Source organism: Coturnix japonica, chromosome 5 (assembly GCF_001577835.2).
Source record: "Coturnix japonica isolate 7356 chromosome 5, Coturnix japonica 2.1, whole genome shotgun sequence".
NCBI lineage: Eukaryota > Metazoa > Chordata > Aves > Galliformes > Phasianidae > Coturnix > Coturnix japonica.
The window spans coordinates 12,360,095-12,377,016 of NC_029520.1; the positions used below are offsets into that span (position 1 = coordinate 12,360,095).

A 16,922-nucleotide genomic window follows, 5' to 3' on the forward strand; every position below is an offset into this window, starting at 1 on the left:
CCAAAGGAATCAAATGACAATATTTGGATTACCCCATACGCTTTGGTACTTTGTCTTTCGAGCACCAGCTTTCAGTAATCCAGTTTTACAATACTTAGAATCATTAGTCTACCAAGCAAGGGCAAACAACAGCGTATTCTGCATAATAATCTACACCACATAAAAGCAGAGTTTGCCTAAGTGAATGAAGCAAACAAGATGTTGCCTTTCAGAATCCACATAAAGGACTTCTGTTAATGTATTTATAAAGAAGTGAAAAACAAAGCAATTTAATCGCCTGACAAAACTCCAAGAAAGATCGTGCTTTTTGCTGTGTAAACACCTCAATCCAGTTCTTAGTTTGAAGTATAGGAAATCTCGAGTTCCTTTTGAGTTCTCTTGACACAGGAAGAGAAATGGGAAACACTACTCAGTCTAGCCCAATGCTGCCAGGACAGCAACAGTCATGTCAGCACCAGGCACCTCCTGGTCTCTCGCCAGTTGTGCCCAGATAAAGATCCCCTGTCTAGCCAAATAAAAGGACGAATTGGATGGTACAGAGCTCAGAAAGAGATATCATGGTGCTCCAGATGGTTTCTGATTTTGTGACACATCAGTGTTCTTCCCTTTTCATACCTGTATAACGCTCAGCACTACTTTGCACAGGGGAAAGAGCCACAAAATTGAAGACACAGCCAAACTCTAACTCAAGCAGTTACTCTCCAAGAAGTCCCACTTCCCAGCCAGCTAGCTCCCTACTGTTCCAGCCTTTGCAAGTTTCTTTCCCAGCCTGAGCAGTGTATTTCTTGTTAAATTTCATGCACCATCCCTAACAAGACTGTAAAGCCTCACATAAAGCTCCTGATAGTCTCGCTCCTCAAGCTGATTTGCTAAATATTACTTCCCCTTCTCTGTTCAAACAAGCCCCTGTGGTGTGAAACTGAAGGGGCACATCAAGCAAATCATCTCATACTTTCATGTAGTGCCAAGAAACTCACCTCCTGTTAGACAGAAGGCATGTTTCATGATGAGAGGTTAGTCAGAGGGCTGTACGCCTCAGTAATGGAAAGGTTTCCCCACTACTACTATTTACTTCTACAAATAACTCAGAGAAAAATAATAACATTGTGGTCAGGAAAAAAAAAAAAAAAAGAAAGAAAAGAAAAAAGAAAAAACCAAACAAAATAAAACCACAACAACAACAAAAAACACATTAAAAAAAACCCTCTTTTTCTTCTAAAGATGTCACTCACAAGAAAATGGAATGTTTATTTTGCCTGTTTACTTTCTCAAGTGCTTAGTTAGATGGGAAAAAATGCCACTTTGTTTTGTCTATATGTGGATGTCAGGGAAAAGTTATTTCCTAACAAGGATATATGAGCTTACTGGGCAGCTGACCATCCACGGGTTTTGAAAATATGTTTGTGGATGGAAAACATGTGAGACGTAAGTAACTCTAGGAAATATCTGGAAATTCTGAAGTAGTTTTTCAGGCAACCAGAAAGAACAAAACCAAACCAATCCACATCTCTACCACAGCTAAGAAGGTGAGATAACAACAAATGTAAAAGGAAACATTTTAAAAACACTGGGGCATGTAGTTAATGTACATACACCTGAATTTATATTAAGGACACCACACTAAAAAGAGTAGAAAAATTGTACTTTCACAGGCAAAACTTGGCAAATACTGCTTAGGGCGTAAAGAAAACAATAAGTTAAGTATTAAGGAGGTCTGTGAAAACAAACCAAAAAAAAGCAACTTAAATTGTGTCTAGCCCAGGAAACTCAAAACTTGGAACAGTTTTGCATAAAGCTGTATTTCAGAAAACACAAGTTGAACTCATTCTGGAGGAGGAGCCAGATTTGGCGGACACTCCCCATTTAAAATGAAGTTACGTTTGGCTGTGAAAGCAAAACCCCTCCTCAAGGTCTCCCTTCAGCAGATGACCAAGTTAATGAATAAGTGGAGGGTGAAATAGTTTATTATGGGATAATTTCATTACAGTAACTTCTAATTTAAAGCTTTTGAAGTCATAATCCATTCAGAAATACAAAGGTAATACTCCCACTGCACACAATCCTATGTCAGACAGTATTAACTCAAGTCCCCATACCTCTTCAAAGCACTGTAGTCTTTAATTGCAACATGTATAGGCACTGATGTGTTTCATACGGGGACACAAACAGGGCATGTCAGTAAGTTTTCATTAGTAAGTGACACAGAGAGAAAAGTACATGGGTATGTCTGAACAGATCACTATCTCAGGGTCATGGTAGTTAAACTGTCTACTGTTTGTCACCCTTACAGGCTTTAATATCTAGAGGGGTATGAAGGGATCACCTGCACAAAACAGACAAAACCCACCAACTACTCAGAAAATCTTCTAAGAATTCTTATATATCAGTTATATATCAGAACAAATATATAAGAGTATGGATATATATTCAAACCTAGGAATATAAAGCTACAATACTATTTTTCTTTAAGAGATTAATAGTCATGTCTATCAAAATCTCAGACTTCCCCATCACAAGAAAACAAAACCAAAACCACTGCAAAACAAGAACAAAAGAAACAATAAAACTATAAAACACGGCATGTAGCACTGCACCAGAGTTCTTCAAAATACCTCTAGGAAATTTTCTATAAAAGAAAAGCATAAGAGGCAGCCAAGAACTCCAACATCTCAAGTTGATAACCACAACTTAGGAACACATCAAATAAAACATCCTCCTCCCCTACCTTTTATCTACACTGAAGAAGACTGACATGGAGAATGAATATGAAATGTCCTGGAGTACACAAAAATTCTCACCAGGATTAGAATATCTGCATTACAGAGAATGCTTAACTGGGTTTATTAATGCTTCAGCCATTTGATAGCGACAACGCTTCAGTTTTATCATTACAAACGTAATGATTTCACGTTCACGTGTGTTACTTTTTGTCAAAATCTTATTTCACTTCTTTAGTATGCACACAAATCTTCACCCTTATTTATGAGCACAGAAGTTAATTCTCTGCATTTAAAAGACAAAGATTTATAGAGCAAACCATCCTTCACAGTTTACCTTTGGCACTCGCTTCCTTGGTAAAGTTAAGTTGATGTAATTGTTAAAGATGAAGTTTGATGATTTTGCTGAACAGAGTTCATTACTTTCTCCATTTTGCTTATCCCCAGCATCTGTTTAAAAACAACAATGACAAAAAAGACTGAAGTATACTTATGCAATTTTTTAAAAACAAATAATTAGCCAAAGCCATTACATTTCAGCTGAATAGTAATAAGAATTATGTATGAGAAACTCAGGCTAATAAAAATAAATGCATACAATACACGGGTAAGTTATTAACAAATGAATAGAAAAATCAAGAAACAGACACAACATAGGCAGTCACCCTTAATGGAGAATGATTCTTAATGACCTTATACACAAACTTAATGATTTCAAGCTGCAGTTATCCAACAGCTTCTGTTCTCCGAAACCATCAAGGACCTGCAAAACCTTGGTGTCCCATCATGCTCTTCCCCCTTTCCTTTTCTAAGCACAAGGTAATGATTGCAGACATGACTGTGTGCCAGAATGGCTCAGCTGGGAAATGGCTGCTGGCTCAGAAGCACTGCTTGTGAGCAGCCTAGATGAAGTGCTCCCTCTTCCCAAACCTGGAAGAATGAAGAACAGTCTGGATTCAGCTTACCTACTGTCCTCAGAGGTGTGCCCCTGAACAGCTCGTAAAACTTGGAGAGGTACATGACCATGCTGAGCTTGTCAGGCTCCTCAGCTGATCCCACCTCCTTCCCTGTGGTCAAAGGGGGGATCCCAAATTCCCTCTCAGCAACATCAAATGCCAGTTGGTTGTTTTTGACAATGTCCTCTTCATTCAGTGCATCGAAGTCTCTGTGGGGGAGAATGTACAGGCGTCAGTAGCAATTTGCTCTCTGTTCCCCCTGGAAACACAACAAGATTCCCTTGTAAATCAGAGAGGTGCAAGACAAGAATGCGAGAGAAGGCATGGGTATTTCACCATGTGAATCCTAATGATAACCCTAATCAAAACCACAAGGAGTAATTGTGGTGAGTATTTTAGGAAACGAACATGTTACATGTGTGCATGCACACACACAGATGCACTGCATTTCTCTTTATGGTGTTACATGCACAGTTTGAATGAGGAGCTCCTGCTCATGTCATAACCAGATTTATTAGTGCACTAAATAAGTATATCACACATTTGGAACTGCATTACCATTCTTTAATACATTTTCTGTAAGATTTATTCTAAGACTCCATTTCCTTTGAACAACTTCCAAAATTCATTATAAAATAAACAAGAATAAGTTATAAAGCTCCAGGCAGGGTAGCTTCTTTCTCCTCATAAGGAACGTGAGCTTTTGAACCCAAAAGAATTTTTCTCTTCTCAACATCCATTTCTGGAGCCAGGGAGCACACACAGCCCTCTGCCCCAGCCCTGCCTGCAGCCTGCAGGCAGCCGCCTCACTGGCCTGCTCAGCTCCTATCTAGGCATGTAAACAGCTGCATTTAACAGAAGCCAGCAAGATCTAAGTATGCGAACAAACAGCACAAGATATGGTTAGCTCATGAATTGTACAACTTTCTAGACAGCTTAAGAAATATATTTTCCACATACAGCAATGATGACTTTGCTTTCTACTGTCTCCTGTGGCAACAAAACCATCCATACCCATCTGCCACACTCGCTCCACAACCTTTTTCTTAGAATGTGCAGTATTAGTTCTTCCTTTGATAAAGCTACACAAGCAAGTACTCTGGACATTGTTCCTATTTATTTTTTTTCTTCCAAATTATCACACCAAATAAAAAAACAACTCAGTGATTTCTTTCATTTATCCACAATAAAGAGCATCTGACAGTAATTCACTCATGACTCCTAACTCTGTGGGTGACTAATCTGTGTGGAAAGGCAAGAGAAAGAAGCCACTGCATTTTGGAGACTTGGGAGAGGGCAGAAGAGTAACCCCAACATAAATGTCAACAAGCAGGCCCTGTAATCCCCTGCCAGCAGAGGCCATTCCTGCCACCCATTACACATCAACTCTCTTCTCTCTGAGAAACCTTTTAAAATATTCATGTTCAAGAAGCCCAGCCTTGCAGGGTGAGGACCCCAGAAACACAGTAAAAATGGAGATCCTGGCATACATTATATTCCTACAATAGAATAGATCATTTTTAAGGGCCAGTCCTGGCTGAACAGCCCACATGCCAGGACACTGGATGAAGAACTGTGCAAGGCTGCCATCTTCCACACCACCTCCATAGCCCAGGGTTTGCCTTTACTATCATGGTAAACACTACAGCAGACAGAGGATAGCTCATTCAAGACTGAACTGAATACCTTTCTAACTCCTGACAGTACCATTACAACTGTGGTTTTAAATATACCCTAAAAACCTGTCTCCAGGGACTTGGGAATACAACTCCCACATTATTCAAGCACTACAATTTTCATTTTAAATAACCGTGTGAATCCCATGAACATAATCACAAGTCATAAGGTTCAAAGCCTTCTTAGCTCTTTGAAAGCATTTGTATTTCATTTTAAGTGGCATGCAGGGACATGCAAAGGAGAAAAAACAAAAGGCAAAACAAAAACAACCCTACTCCCCCAAAACCAGGCTATGGTATACACCTCCTTACAAAAACAAACAACAAAAGGGAACTGTAGACTATCAGTATTTTGGCTGCTCTTACACTATACTTTGGTGAATACTTGATATATCCTGTGCCTAAAATCTACAGATGTCACTTACATGAGGTCAGGTCTGAAGCGATGGATAATTGCACACAGTGCAAGGCCGCTTTTCCAGGAGGTAGTCAGGTCTGTGATGTTAACATTACGGTACCCTTCTGTCTGTTTCTGACACCAGGTCAAGAGTTTGTTAGGTCGAATGTCTGACTCTACGGTTAACGAAGATCAAATATTTCAATCATTTTTTGTATGCTCAGAAAGCTTCAATATTTCACTACAAACATGAGATACCACATACCTCGTCTTGAGAGATTCACTGATCTTCTAATGGAGCTTACTCTTTCAAGAGAACATTGCTGTAACTCATTGGTAACGTATAATTGTCTCACCTACAAGTTAAAATTATTTGTAAGATGTTCGAATTGCTTGAAGGGCAAAAACATTTATTTTAATTTTTTTTTCTTTCTAGGTTAACTTTATCTACAGCTGGATTGAGGCTATGGAGACTCCCGAAGATTTTATGTACTGTTTGTGGCCCATGGACAAAAGAAATCCCACAAAAGTAACAAACACCTGTGATTTCACAAGCAAGTCTTTTAAGTACTGACCTGGTGAGGTCGAACACAGCTTGAGTTCAAGTTCGGGTACCTCGTTCCTGGGTCAATGGTATACTGGTCAAAATTCTTGTTAATATTTTCAGGTGTAGTCTGAGGCAAGAGTCGATAAATACTCTCCCTTACAAAGAAAAAAAAAAGATGCAAAATAAATAATTAATACATTATAATCAATATAAAAAGTTTTGTTGTTGTTGTTGTTGTTTTTTGTTTTGTAGTTACCTGTACCTTTATTTTGATTCTGCCAGGACAAGTGTTATGTACTAACTGCATAATGCATCCATCCTACTTCTTACCCCCAGCCAGCAGGAAAAAGATGCCAGACAGAAAAAGGTCAACAAAAAGACAGACTCTTAGAACTAATGCCCATATTTTCCTGAGGCAGGAAGAGAGCAAGAAGATGAACTTAAAAAAAGAAGATTACATCATACAGTCATCTGGTTTTGCTTTAACCTCCACCCAAGGAGTAACTTTTTCACCACATAACAGCACAAAACCCCGTCACTCCATATTCCTATAACCACCACAGTCTTTTTTATTATGCTGTTCAATTTTCCACTGGGGACTATTTAGTGTTTGAGTCATCACACACGCTTCTATCTTAAAAATCCTCAAAGCGCTGTACTTTGTAATGCTCCTACTTGCATTACCACAACCATGACTATTTCTAAAGTCTATCTGCCCCTAAAAGAGTGTGGACGGCTGCAGGACAGCAGGGCGGCTGCTGTCAGCACCAAAGTCAGCAGCTTCAACCATCAGACCATTGCCACACCAGGATTACTGGTGTAGTTAACAACAGGTTTTTGCTCTGATCAAAAAGTCATTACACAGAGAAGCTTATGATTCAGCAGTACAGCAATTCATCTTTGCACACATGTATCAGTCTAAACAGAGAGGGCTGTCGACCTACTAAGCCAAAATGCGAAGTTAAAATCGCAGATACTAATAATGAAAGCTGATGGCTTTGAAGTATTTGTTTACAATAGTTTTAGTAATGAACATCTTTTTTGTTAATGAAATGTGAAAAAAAAAAATAATCCCACACAATCAGCACAACAACAAACACAAAACATAGGTTCTGAGACGCTTGGAGAGTTGCTTCTTTTTACAAGTTCATAGAATCATAGGATGGTTTAGGTTGGAAAGGACCTTCAAGATCACTGATCTCCAATACCCCTGACATGGGCAGGGTTGCTATCCACAAGATCAGGCTGCCCAGGGCTCCATCTAGTCTGGCCTTGAACACCTCCAGGAGGGAGGCATCCACAACTTCTCTGGGCAACCTGTAGTTGTTAAACTGCAGGTCTAAAGATAACACAAGATTTTTCCCACTCAAAGATTACACTTAAATCTAGTCATTCCTAATTTAAATTAGTGATTTAGACCATGCCATGCATGCTGCTGGATCTCTGAATCAATGTACAGAAGCCTGTAAAGCAACAGTCTGCTGCCATTGTAAACTGTTTAATAACCTAAAAGAACAGATAATTTCAATTGAATGCCATTGCAGGAAAACAAAATTTTTATCCAGATGGTGTTTCATCTTCCACTGCCTTCAACCAACACAGCAACTCCTTAAAACACTCTGAAAATGAAAAAGATAAAAGCAGAGCTCACCGTTCAGCAAGGATTTCTAGCGGGGGTTTTCCTTGAGCCCAGCTTCGCACCATCCAAGCAGTATCAAAAGCAGCTAAGAAGCCCCTTGCACAGCCAGTACCCATTGGCCAGAAAGGCTGTAAGAGACATTTACATTTCAACTCTCTGTATTTCATCAGGTTTTATTACAGAACTAACTTGTGATGTGAACTTGGAGCTTAATATTTCATACTGTCTTAGCAAAACAGCCTGGAAAGAGTTAAAATACAATACAGCTTATTCCTACAGTTCTTAGAGGTTTCTGTAAGTCTCAGATAATGAAGAAGTCTGTGGTTTTACTCTTTTTTTTTTTTTTTTTTTTTTTTTTTGTAACTTGTACAAATTACAAGTTTTTTTAAGTTTTTTTTTTTTAAAAGAAATGTGGCGGGGCAGGGTATAGGGGTGGGAATTATGCCTTTTTATTCTTTCCTCTCCTAGTTTTCATTCGGACTAGTCTTCTCAAACACCTCAGGCTGTCAGTCTGGTTAAAAATAATAATAATAAAACAAACGCTTCCATTAGCTGTAACATACAGTTTTCGTTTAAGAAAAAACATATTGAAGCAAAGAGACTGCAATAAAATTTGGATAAAGTTTTTCCCTCTGACTGAAGTCAGGAGAGTTATGCCATGCACCTAAGCCGAGGACACACAGCTCACAGTTTTCAGACAGAAATACAACAGGCATAAAGCAAAACAGAAACCCAGACAGGGACTACCAGCCAAGCATTAGTTATGACATAAACTATGGCATTAAAAAGAAGAGAGAATAAAACAAGGAAGGTACATTTGTTTCAGGACATGGAAGAGAATGCAGAGATTGTTTGAGAAGGCAGATAAAATGGCTGGATTAAAAAAAAAATCAAATATAAGCCTAGGTATACCTCAAGTAAACTGTCTCCAACAAGTGCAACCAGAAGCTGATGTCTGTGCCTCTCTCTCACCAGTGCAGCATTCTCAGATGCATACATAGATGTAAAATCAAACATCGCTACATCTGGCTGCCCATAGTGATTAATTGCAAAATCCAAGGAAGGCAGCTGATAGTTGGTCGCAAAGTCAGCAGCTTCTCGAGCGTAGGACAGCAAATTGCTCTGGTTCACATTCTCCCCACTGAGCAGTAATTCGGTATCAATATAGTCCTGCAAGAGAGAGGGGTGAAAGATTACACACTCCATCTATCCTCTCTGAAATGGAGCCCTGATGTCTTGTAGCATCAGAGCAAAATATACATCTCCTGGCATAAAGAACCAAGAGAAATTTACCACGACCTCTGAAAAGTACACAAATATAGGTTTCTTCTGCTACCGTAAACAGGATCACCATGCCAATACTGAAAAGCACACTGATTTGCAATAACTGATTATGGAACCTCCCAGCTCCTTAGCTATGTGCTTTCTTCATAACTTCCATTCTATCAAAAGATGCGATCACCATCACTCCAGCTCTTTGTCCTTTGAGTGCACCCCACACAAAAAAACAAATGGGAGCAGAAATAACTGCAAAAAAACGATGCTTACATGCCACACTCAACCTGAAGGTTTGACTTAACAGCTCAGTTAAGTGGACACATTTGAACTTGGACCACAGAAGTTTTCCTGTTCTTGTCTTGGGTTGGTTTTGCTTTTTTTGTTTGAGTGGTGTTTGTTGTTGTTGTTGTTGTTTTGGTTTTTTGGGAGTTTTTTTTTTTTTTGTCTGTTTTTCCAGCCAGCATGGTAAAGGACATTCCCTTTACAGGTCACTCTATTTAAAGCCTAAGATTATTAATAAGGCAGCTTCTATTTACAGTTTAATCACAGATGAGACCCCCTAATCACCAGGATGATGCTACAGAATGGCTATGAGCCTAGCTGTCTTTCAGCAGATTGTTCTCTTTGCTCAGATGTGAGAGACTCAGGAAGATGACTGCTAGTCTGGAGCCACAGCTCCTCTTCCTTAAATGCTCCACCCCACCCACCTGCAGACATCAGCCTCTTAGCTTCAGGGGCCACCCACCACTGTTCTCAAAGTCAACCACCCTTCCTTCGCCTCTACCACTCTGGCTGCATCCTCCAAAAAGGCTGGAAATCATAGCATTGAGTTGAGTGGTCCCATCAAAAAGAAGTCTTCTAACAGCTCCCTATAGGCTTTCTAAGGGAAATTATAATTTTGGCACTGTCTTACTTCACAAGAAAATTTGCCTACTACTGCATTTCCAGGAAGAGAAATTTAAATAGTGCCATAAGTAGTGCCAGAACAATTTCTAGAAACAAAGGAAAAATACCTCCTTCTTTTAGAGAACAACAACAACAACAACAACAAAAAAAACAAATAGAAGAAAAAAACACTGTCTTTCAAAAGGCCTCAGAAATTCCCAATTATTTTTGAAAGCTCAGGCCCATGTGTGTACACATTTGTTCCAGCAGGTTTCATCAACTTTGGAGAATTTGCAACTTAATGTGGGGTAGACCATTACACTTCCTAGTTTGCCTGATAAAGCTGGTTAAACTTAAAGAGGTTCTTATTTTTCAGGTTGATGACAATACCAGACACTTCCAAGCTGAAGGAAAATCCTATTTCAACCAGTCCCGAAACTGAGAAATTAAGCATCATTTTCAGCTCTCTAAAGGAACTTTGTGCCAACAGAGGGGAAAAAAAAAACACCACCACCAAAAAATACAACCAGTAAACAGAGTAAGATCTAAGTGATCTGATCTTAAATCAAGTGACATAGTAAGTCTATGAACACCTTCTATAACATGGAATAACATTTGTACAGGCGTTCACACTTATTATGTGACAAGTAAATGAAGTAAAGCTTTATCCAGAATTTTTACATACATTTATAATCACTCCTTTGTCCAGAAGACTTTGTTTTTTTGCTGTCATCACAAAATAATGTGTGCTATCTTTGTAGTAAACAATATTCTCCAAGTCAATTCCTGAAAGAGAATACACTTGTTACAAAGTACAAGGCATTTTCTGTCATTTACTAACAATACTACTGTTAGACCTACAAGTTTCTTCTTGGAACACATTCACTTTCCGAAGGAGATTTGGCCTTACCCAACAAGAGTCACCACATAATTCAAAGATACCTGGCATTCTACTAAGGAAAAGCCAGTTAATTACAGCCTTATTAATGGGACCTTTGATAGGGCAAGAGGGAACAGTTTTAAACTAAAAAGGGGGGAGATTCAGATCAGAAGTCAGGGGAAGTTTTTCCACTGAGAGAGTGGTGAGGTGCTGGAACAGGTCACCCAGAGTGGTTGTGCATGCCCTATTCCTGGAGGTGCACAAGGCCAGGCTGGATGGGGCTCTGGACAGTCTGATCTAATGTCTGATTCAGTGGTTGGCAACCCTGCCCACAGAAGAGGGTTTGGAGCCAGGTGATCTTTGAGGTCCCTTCCAACTCAAGCCATTCTACGATTCTATGGTGAGTCTTTTGGGGGGGAGAGAAAGAGGAATACAGGGAACAATAAGCTTTTTAGGTTGCTAGACCTCTGGCTTTAGGTCTAACCGTGAGTTTTGATGATGTTACAATAGCAATATTAATAATAAATTAGCCGTAAGAGGGGAATTGTTTCAGAATAGTTGCATCCCTTGGAAGTATCTTTTTCTTCAGATGTATTTCACAGTTTATATTCAAATATTTATGGCACTTTATCAGATCTGCACATCAAAAAGAAGAACAAACCCCTCCTAGATAGAAGGGCAACGCCTTTTTCACAGGGTTTAAGCCATTCAGTATGTGAACAGACACAAACAAAACAAACCATGCCTCAAGGGAAATCTTTGGGCACTTGAAAAAGCTCCTCTCAAGTTGTTGAACCTGGCTTTTTGTTGTTTTTTTTTTTTAAACAGCTGAGAAAAATTTAAACACTAAAACAAACAACAGTGTGGCAACACCTAAGCTAAAAAGAAAATCCCACCACATCATACATGTACATAACTTCCCTTGGCAAGATTATGACATCATCAGCATTTTATGATTTGTTTTTTAAGGAAATGTATTCAATTTTATGCTAATAGGAATATTCTCCACCTGTTTCCTCTTTAAGGTCTTGGAAGAACTTCTGATTGAAGATGAAAGCAACACCACTAATTTCTTCTACTTTGGCTTCTGCAGTTGTATTTCTGTTTATAAAATTGGCAGTGATAGCTATAGCCAGCTTTCCACGAAACTCCTTTCTCCTAAAACCTGGTAAGCAAAGAAAATAAATAAAAACACTCAAAACTTCACATAAAAGTATAAAGGAGGGTCAGCTGAAGAATACTTGGTCTAATCCAGTATTTCATCAAACAACACAGCCAGCACATTCCATCTTAAATTTTCTTGAATGTCAAGTCTTTTCCCCCCAGTCCCAGCTGCAAAAGTGAAACTGTACTGTGTTTAAGATAAAGTCTCATTTCAAAAATGAACTAAGAAAAAAACAACCGCCTGAAGCCTGAAGGGACACTAGGGACAGAAGCTGAACCTGAGAATTTAAAGCCAAGGGGTGAATGAGGATAAACAGGAAAAAGTGCAGATAAATTTAATGGAGAGAAACATATTTAACCTGCTTTATAATAAATGGGATATTTGTTAGAGGAGTAGTAAACAGTTTATGAAAAAACATGCAAAAATCACTAGTCAAAAGTAGCATCTGAGAAAACAGAAACCTCTATAATTGGGCTTAGCTGCACATACAAAAAACGAATGCAGTTTTTCAAAGACTTTAGGGGTTGAAAAATATTCAGTAACTTTAACTTCCTATTTCCAATGTGAACAGTTCAACAAACAAAGTTGCTTGCATTCTCACTTCATCCTACTTTGCTTCCTTTCACAAAAACACCTGCTAAACACCCATCTTGCAATCACACATTCAGTTTTTCTGTTTGTGTATTTTCTTTATGCATAAGGAAACTGAGAAGGACAGGGATTCTGTATTTTCAGCTAATTGCAGAGAATACACATATTTGTATTAAAATATCAGTCACTTATGACTTGTCTCACTGTGCATCCTGGTACATTCTCAAGATTTCATTGGAATAAATTTAACATGAAAACACCAGCTTCTGTATGTAAATAACCTTCAGTGCATGAAATATTCCCTCAGATCCTGTTACAGTGATAACTATCAGCTTCTCAGTTGGGTCTGCAGCTGAGGTAAGAATAATTTTATTTTGCTGACACCTGAGTGCTTAAATAATCCTTCACAGGGGATAGTCAGAAGAGATTGTGGAGATTTTTCTAATAGAAGATATCACAAGGAGTTAACTCTTAGCATGTTGCATTTGATAGACATAAGAAAAAAAAACAGATCTATTACAAAGCTAACAAAAAAAAAAAAGGGAAATGGAGTATTTAGTGAACTTAAATTAACATGGATATAATTAAAGCTACAAGGAAGGCATATAATTAGGTAACAAGCTTGTTCGTGTGATACAGCAGCAGCTTAAGTAGCGTCTCATTAACAAAGAGCTCAGGCAGTCCACATTCTCAGCACTGACTCAAGACCATTAAGTGCTTCCCCCCCTACAATAATTTATTATCTTTTCATATTGCTTCCAAAGTAACTGCTTCTGAAGTTATATCATCTTTACACAGGACTTACACCTCTAATGCCTTCATTAAATACCTGTCAGTCACATTTTGGTCACTAGCTCAAGCATATGGGCATGCCTATGGCACAATAGCAAAAACAATGCAACTCCTGACATGCACCTTGTCAGTCTTCTTTAAGTTAAATAATCATGCAGTTACCTAACACTGAAGGTAGCCCAATGGAATCACGCTATATTCTGGAGGCAAAGCAGATACAGACAGTGCTGAGAATCAGTCACAGCATTTAAGTAACTATTTTGAGCCACAGCTTAACAACCAAAGTAGAGCATAGCACATAAAAAAAACCCTTGTGTGGATTTTAAGACAGCGTGCTGCTTTTTGTTCTCTGTCTTCCAGGTCCTCCAATATACCTGAGCAGAAAAAAACAACATGGCTAAACGCAGACATCCACCTACCTTCTAATGTGTTTCTGCGGCCATCTGCGCCAATAATAACATCAAATTCATATTCTGACAAAGGATGATCCACAGGGAGAAACTCAGCCCTCCAACCTATCTCTTTAAGCACAAAGAATCAAAGAACGATATCAAAGATACAGTAGGGTTTTCAGTGTGATGAAAAGGTATCAGGATAAGTGGTCTATTTCTCACTCAAATACATTTGCATTCTGCCTCTAAGGCCCATATCACAAGTACACGCTTACAAAAATAGTCTCACAACTACTTTATTAAGAGAGCATATATACATATTAACAGGAAGAGATGGGTTTTAAAAGAAGAAAAATAGCCTCCTCACATCAATACTTTTAATTCTGTCTTCTAAACAGTAATTTAACGGAAGTATAGTGATGAAGCTGAATTCCATATTTGCATTAACTTTAAACTGTTTGACTAAAAGCATTTGTATTGCCAACACTCAAAAGATATATAACAGATTTTAAGTACTTTTAACAATTTACTTACTCTACTATTGGAACATGAACATTTACAGAGGGCTAGCATAGTATTTTAATGAAGTTAAATCATAAAATATTCTACTACTCCTTAAATACTTAAATAGAGAGATTTTTTCTTTATTTCATAGAAAAAATCTTGCATAAGATGACTGATATGATTTTGAGCAAGCAGGAGTTGTATCAAATGTGAAAGCAAAATGAGGCCCAGGGTGCTTCATCCATTCTCTATATTTATATTATCAATCAAAAATTGTTTTTGCAAGAAGATACCACAAAGCCACACCAGACTTCCTACAAGGCCTCAAAAGCATGCCAGAAGGCATAGTACAAAAACCTTAACTTTTAAAGCTGGATCATACTGTAAGAATTATCAGAGCATTGTCACAACAATACTTATGCCTATAGTTGCAGACAGCAAACCTGACTAAAAAAGAAGGGCAAAAGATTCCCATTCCTTTAAGCAGAACTCAACTACCTTGACAGATTTCTCATAAGACCTGACATGAAGTTACTCTGTAAATGATCAAATCACATTATGATAAGCCATACTTTGATTTTCCTGATCTTCAGGGGGTTCCAGGACTTTCACAAACTCTAGATTCACATGGATTTCAACTCCTAGCATAAGTGCAACTTTGAAGAGGATAAGTTGAAGTTGTCGAATACCTGTAAATAGCAAGAAGCAAAGATGTATTTAATGCATAAGCAAGTACAGGTGCTGTCAGCATGCCACCCAGTTGATAACAAAAGCATATAGCACTTTTATTTCCCATATTGCAGCAAATTCAAATGCAGCAGCTACCACAGGACATTGTTCTCATTTTCCAGTCTCATAGGTAATAAAACTAATTTCCATGATTTTCTTAAAAATATTTTTAAAGCCTGCCTTCTTAGCAATATTTAGAGTACTTGTATACTCAATATGCCAAGCATCTGAAGAAAAAAAAATTACAGAACAAAATAATTCCTGTGAAATACCACATTTATGCCTATTTTCTCATTAGGAGCTGCATCTACCTTTAGCATACTAGAATGAATATCAAGATTCCACATACAGCTGTAATAAAATCCTATTTTTTAACAAGTCCGGACTAAACAAACTGCTCCATAAGACTGTCATTTGTCCAGCTGCTTAAATGAGACCGTTTTATTCTCTCTTCTTAACATGCACACACATTTATGGCAGATAAGCTTTCTGTCAAGCATAGAAAGTCTCCACCCATCTGATCCCAGCGTGTCTTCTACCTGAACACAGTCCATATCCTTAGGTACTTACTGATGTGATCAATGGATCCTGCACAGAACTTCCCATAAAATTTCTTTGCTCCTAGTCCCCGGAGGTCATGTATGGTGAATGGCCACAAATGCAGAACGTTATTCCGGGAAAAGGCATCCCTCTTTTCTATGACCACCACCTTGGCTCCCAGGAATGACAGGTCGATGGCTGTACGAAGGCCACAGGGTCCAGCCCCAATAATCAGACACTACCACAAAAAAAAAAAAAAGGAAGATTTACATGGGATTTGGTACTGGTTTCTAAATAATCTCCAACTTATTCTATAGTTATGACTTGATATTTGGTCAGACTCATGCTACCAAAAACGTCTTCAAGTCGACTGTATAAATCAATAAACAGAAATTTTGTTTACATGGGGCATTTAGACAATTTACAAAGGAGGATGAATTTCTTCATGCAGATGTAAGAACATCTGACAAGAAGATGTGACAGAAGGAACTGTGGAAAGTCAAACACCTCTTAGAATCTACCTGAATGTCTCTCAGTTACATTCAGCATTTCAGAAGCATTTGCAGTAAATAGTATTACATCTACATAAAATGGAACAGAAATAAGTGGTCTTGATGTAGGCTTTATATATTTAGTATGAGGGAATCAGCACACAATTGCTGGAGCTGCTAGTTAAGCCAGCAGTCTTACTGTATTAGTTACCCTCCTCCAAATGACAAAACATCCTGAATAGAAGAGCCTGGTTCATCTGCTGCTGTAAGGCAGGGGTATGTCAAGGGAAGTCAGTTGGCTTGTCCTGCTTCACCACAAGTGGGGAACGGGGCAAACCTTACTCCATTTCATGCAGTGGTAAACATCCTTACCATTAAGACAATCACTTCTTAGGGGCTTTAATCTGAATGTGAGCATTCTTAGAAGAAAAAAATGCAACTATTAAAGAGAATTCTCACCTACATTTTAGCTGACAGCTGTGAGTTTTCACAGATTAACAAGCAAACCATTTCCAGAAAACTACTAAAATCCAAATATATCTGATGTTTGCATTTTCCTGCTTGATTACTAAAAACTGCTTAGAAACAGCCTTGGAAGCTCAACAACGCTCACACTCCCCCCCCCAAGGGCTAGAAGGAAAAAAAAAACTCCTAAAAATCACAAAGGCCTCATAAAACCTACACCATCAGTTCAAGCAATGGGCGAGTGTCATGGTTTAATAATTTTGTAATTTTTGCTATCA

General features: G+C 38.4%; 1 protein-coding gene across 1 annotated transcript in view; it reads right to left on the reverse strand.

Annotated features, from left to right (window-relative positions):
• Nucleotides 1-16,922, reverse strand: part of MICAL2 (microtubule associated monooxygenase, calponin and LIM domain containing 2) — a 119,040-nt gene that overhangs the window by 63,217 nt on the left and 38,901 nt on the right. Inside the window, exons 3-14 of the mRNA XM_032445211.1 lie at nucleotides 15,719-15,926; nucleotides 14,992-15,108; nucleotides 13,943-14,044; nucleotides 11,985-12,140; nucleotides 10,781-10,881; nucleotides 8,845-9,102; nucleotides 7,945-8,060; nucleotides 6,322-6,448; nucleotides 6,012-6,102; nucleotides 5,775-5,922; nucleotides 3,683-3,882; nucleotides 3,055-3,167 (exon numbers count right to left, since the gene is read on the reverse strand). Coding sequence (XP_032301102.1) covers nucleotides 3,055-3,167; nucleotides 3,683-3,882; nucleotides 5,775-5,922; nucleotides 6,012-6,102; nucleotides 6,322-6,448; nucleotides 7,945-8,060; nucleotides 8,845-9,102; nucleotides 10,781-10,881; nucleotides 11,985-12,140; nucleotides 13,943-14,044; nucleotides 14,992-15,108; nucleotides 15,719-15,926 — 1,737 coding nt within the window. The remainder of the gene's footprint in view (nucleotides 1-3,054; nucleotides 3,168-3,682; nucleotides 3,883-5,774; nucleotides 5,923-6,011; nucleotides 6,103-6,321; nucleotides 6,449-7,944; nucleotides 8,061-8,844; nucleotides 9,103-10,780; nucleotides 10,882-11,984; nucleotides 12,141-13,942; nucleotides 14,045-14,991; nucleotides 15,109-15,718; nucleotides 15,927-16,922) is intronic.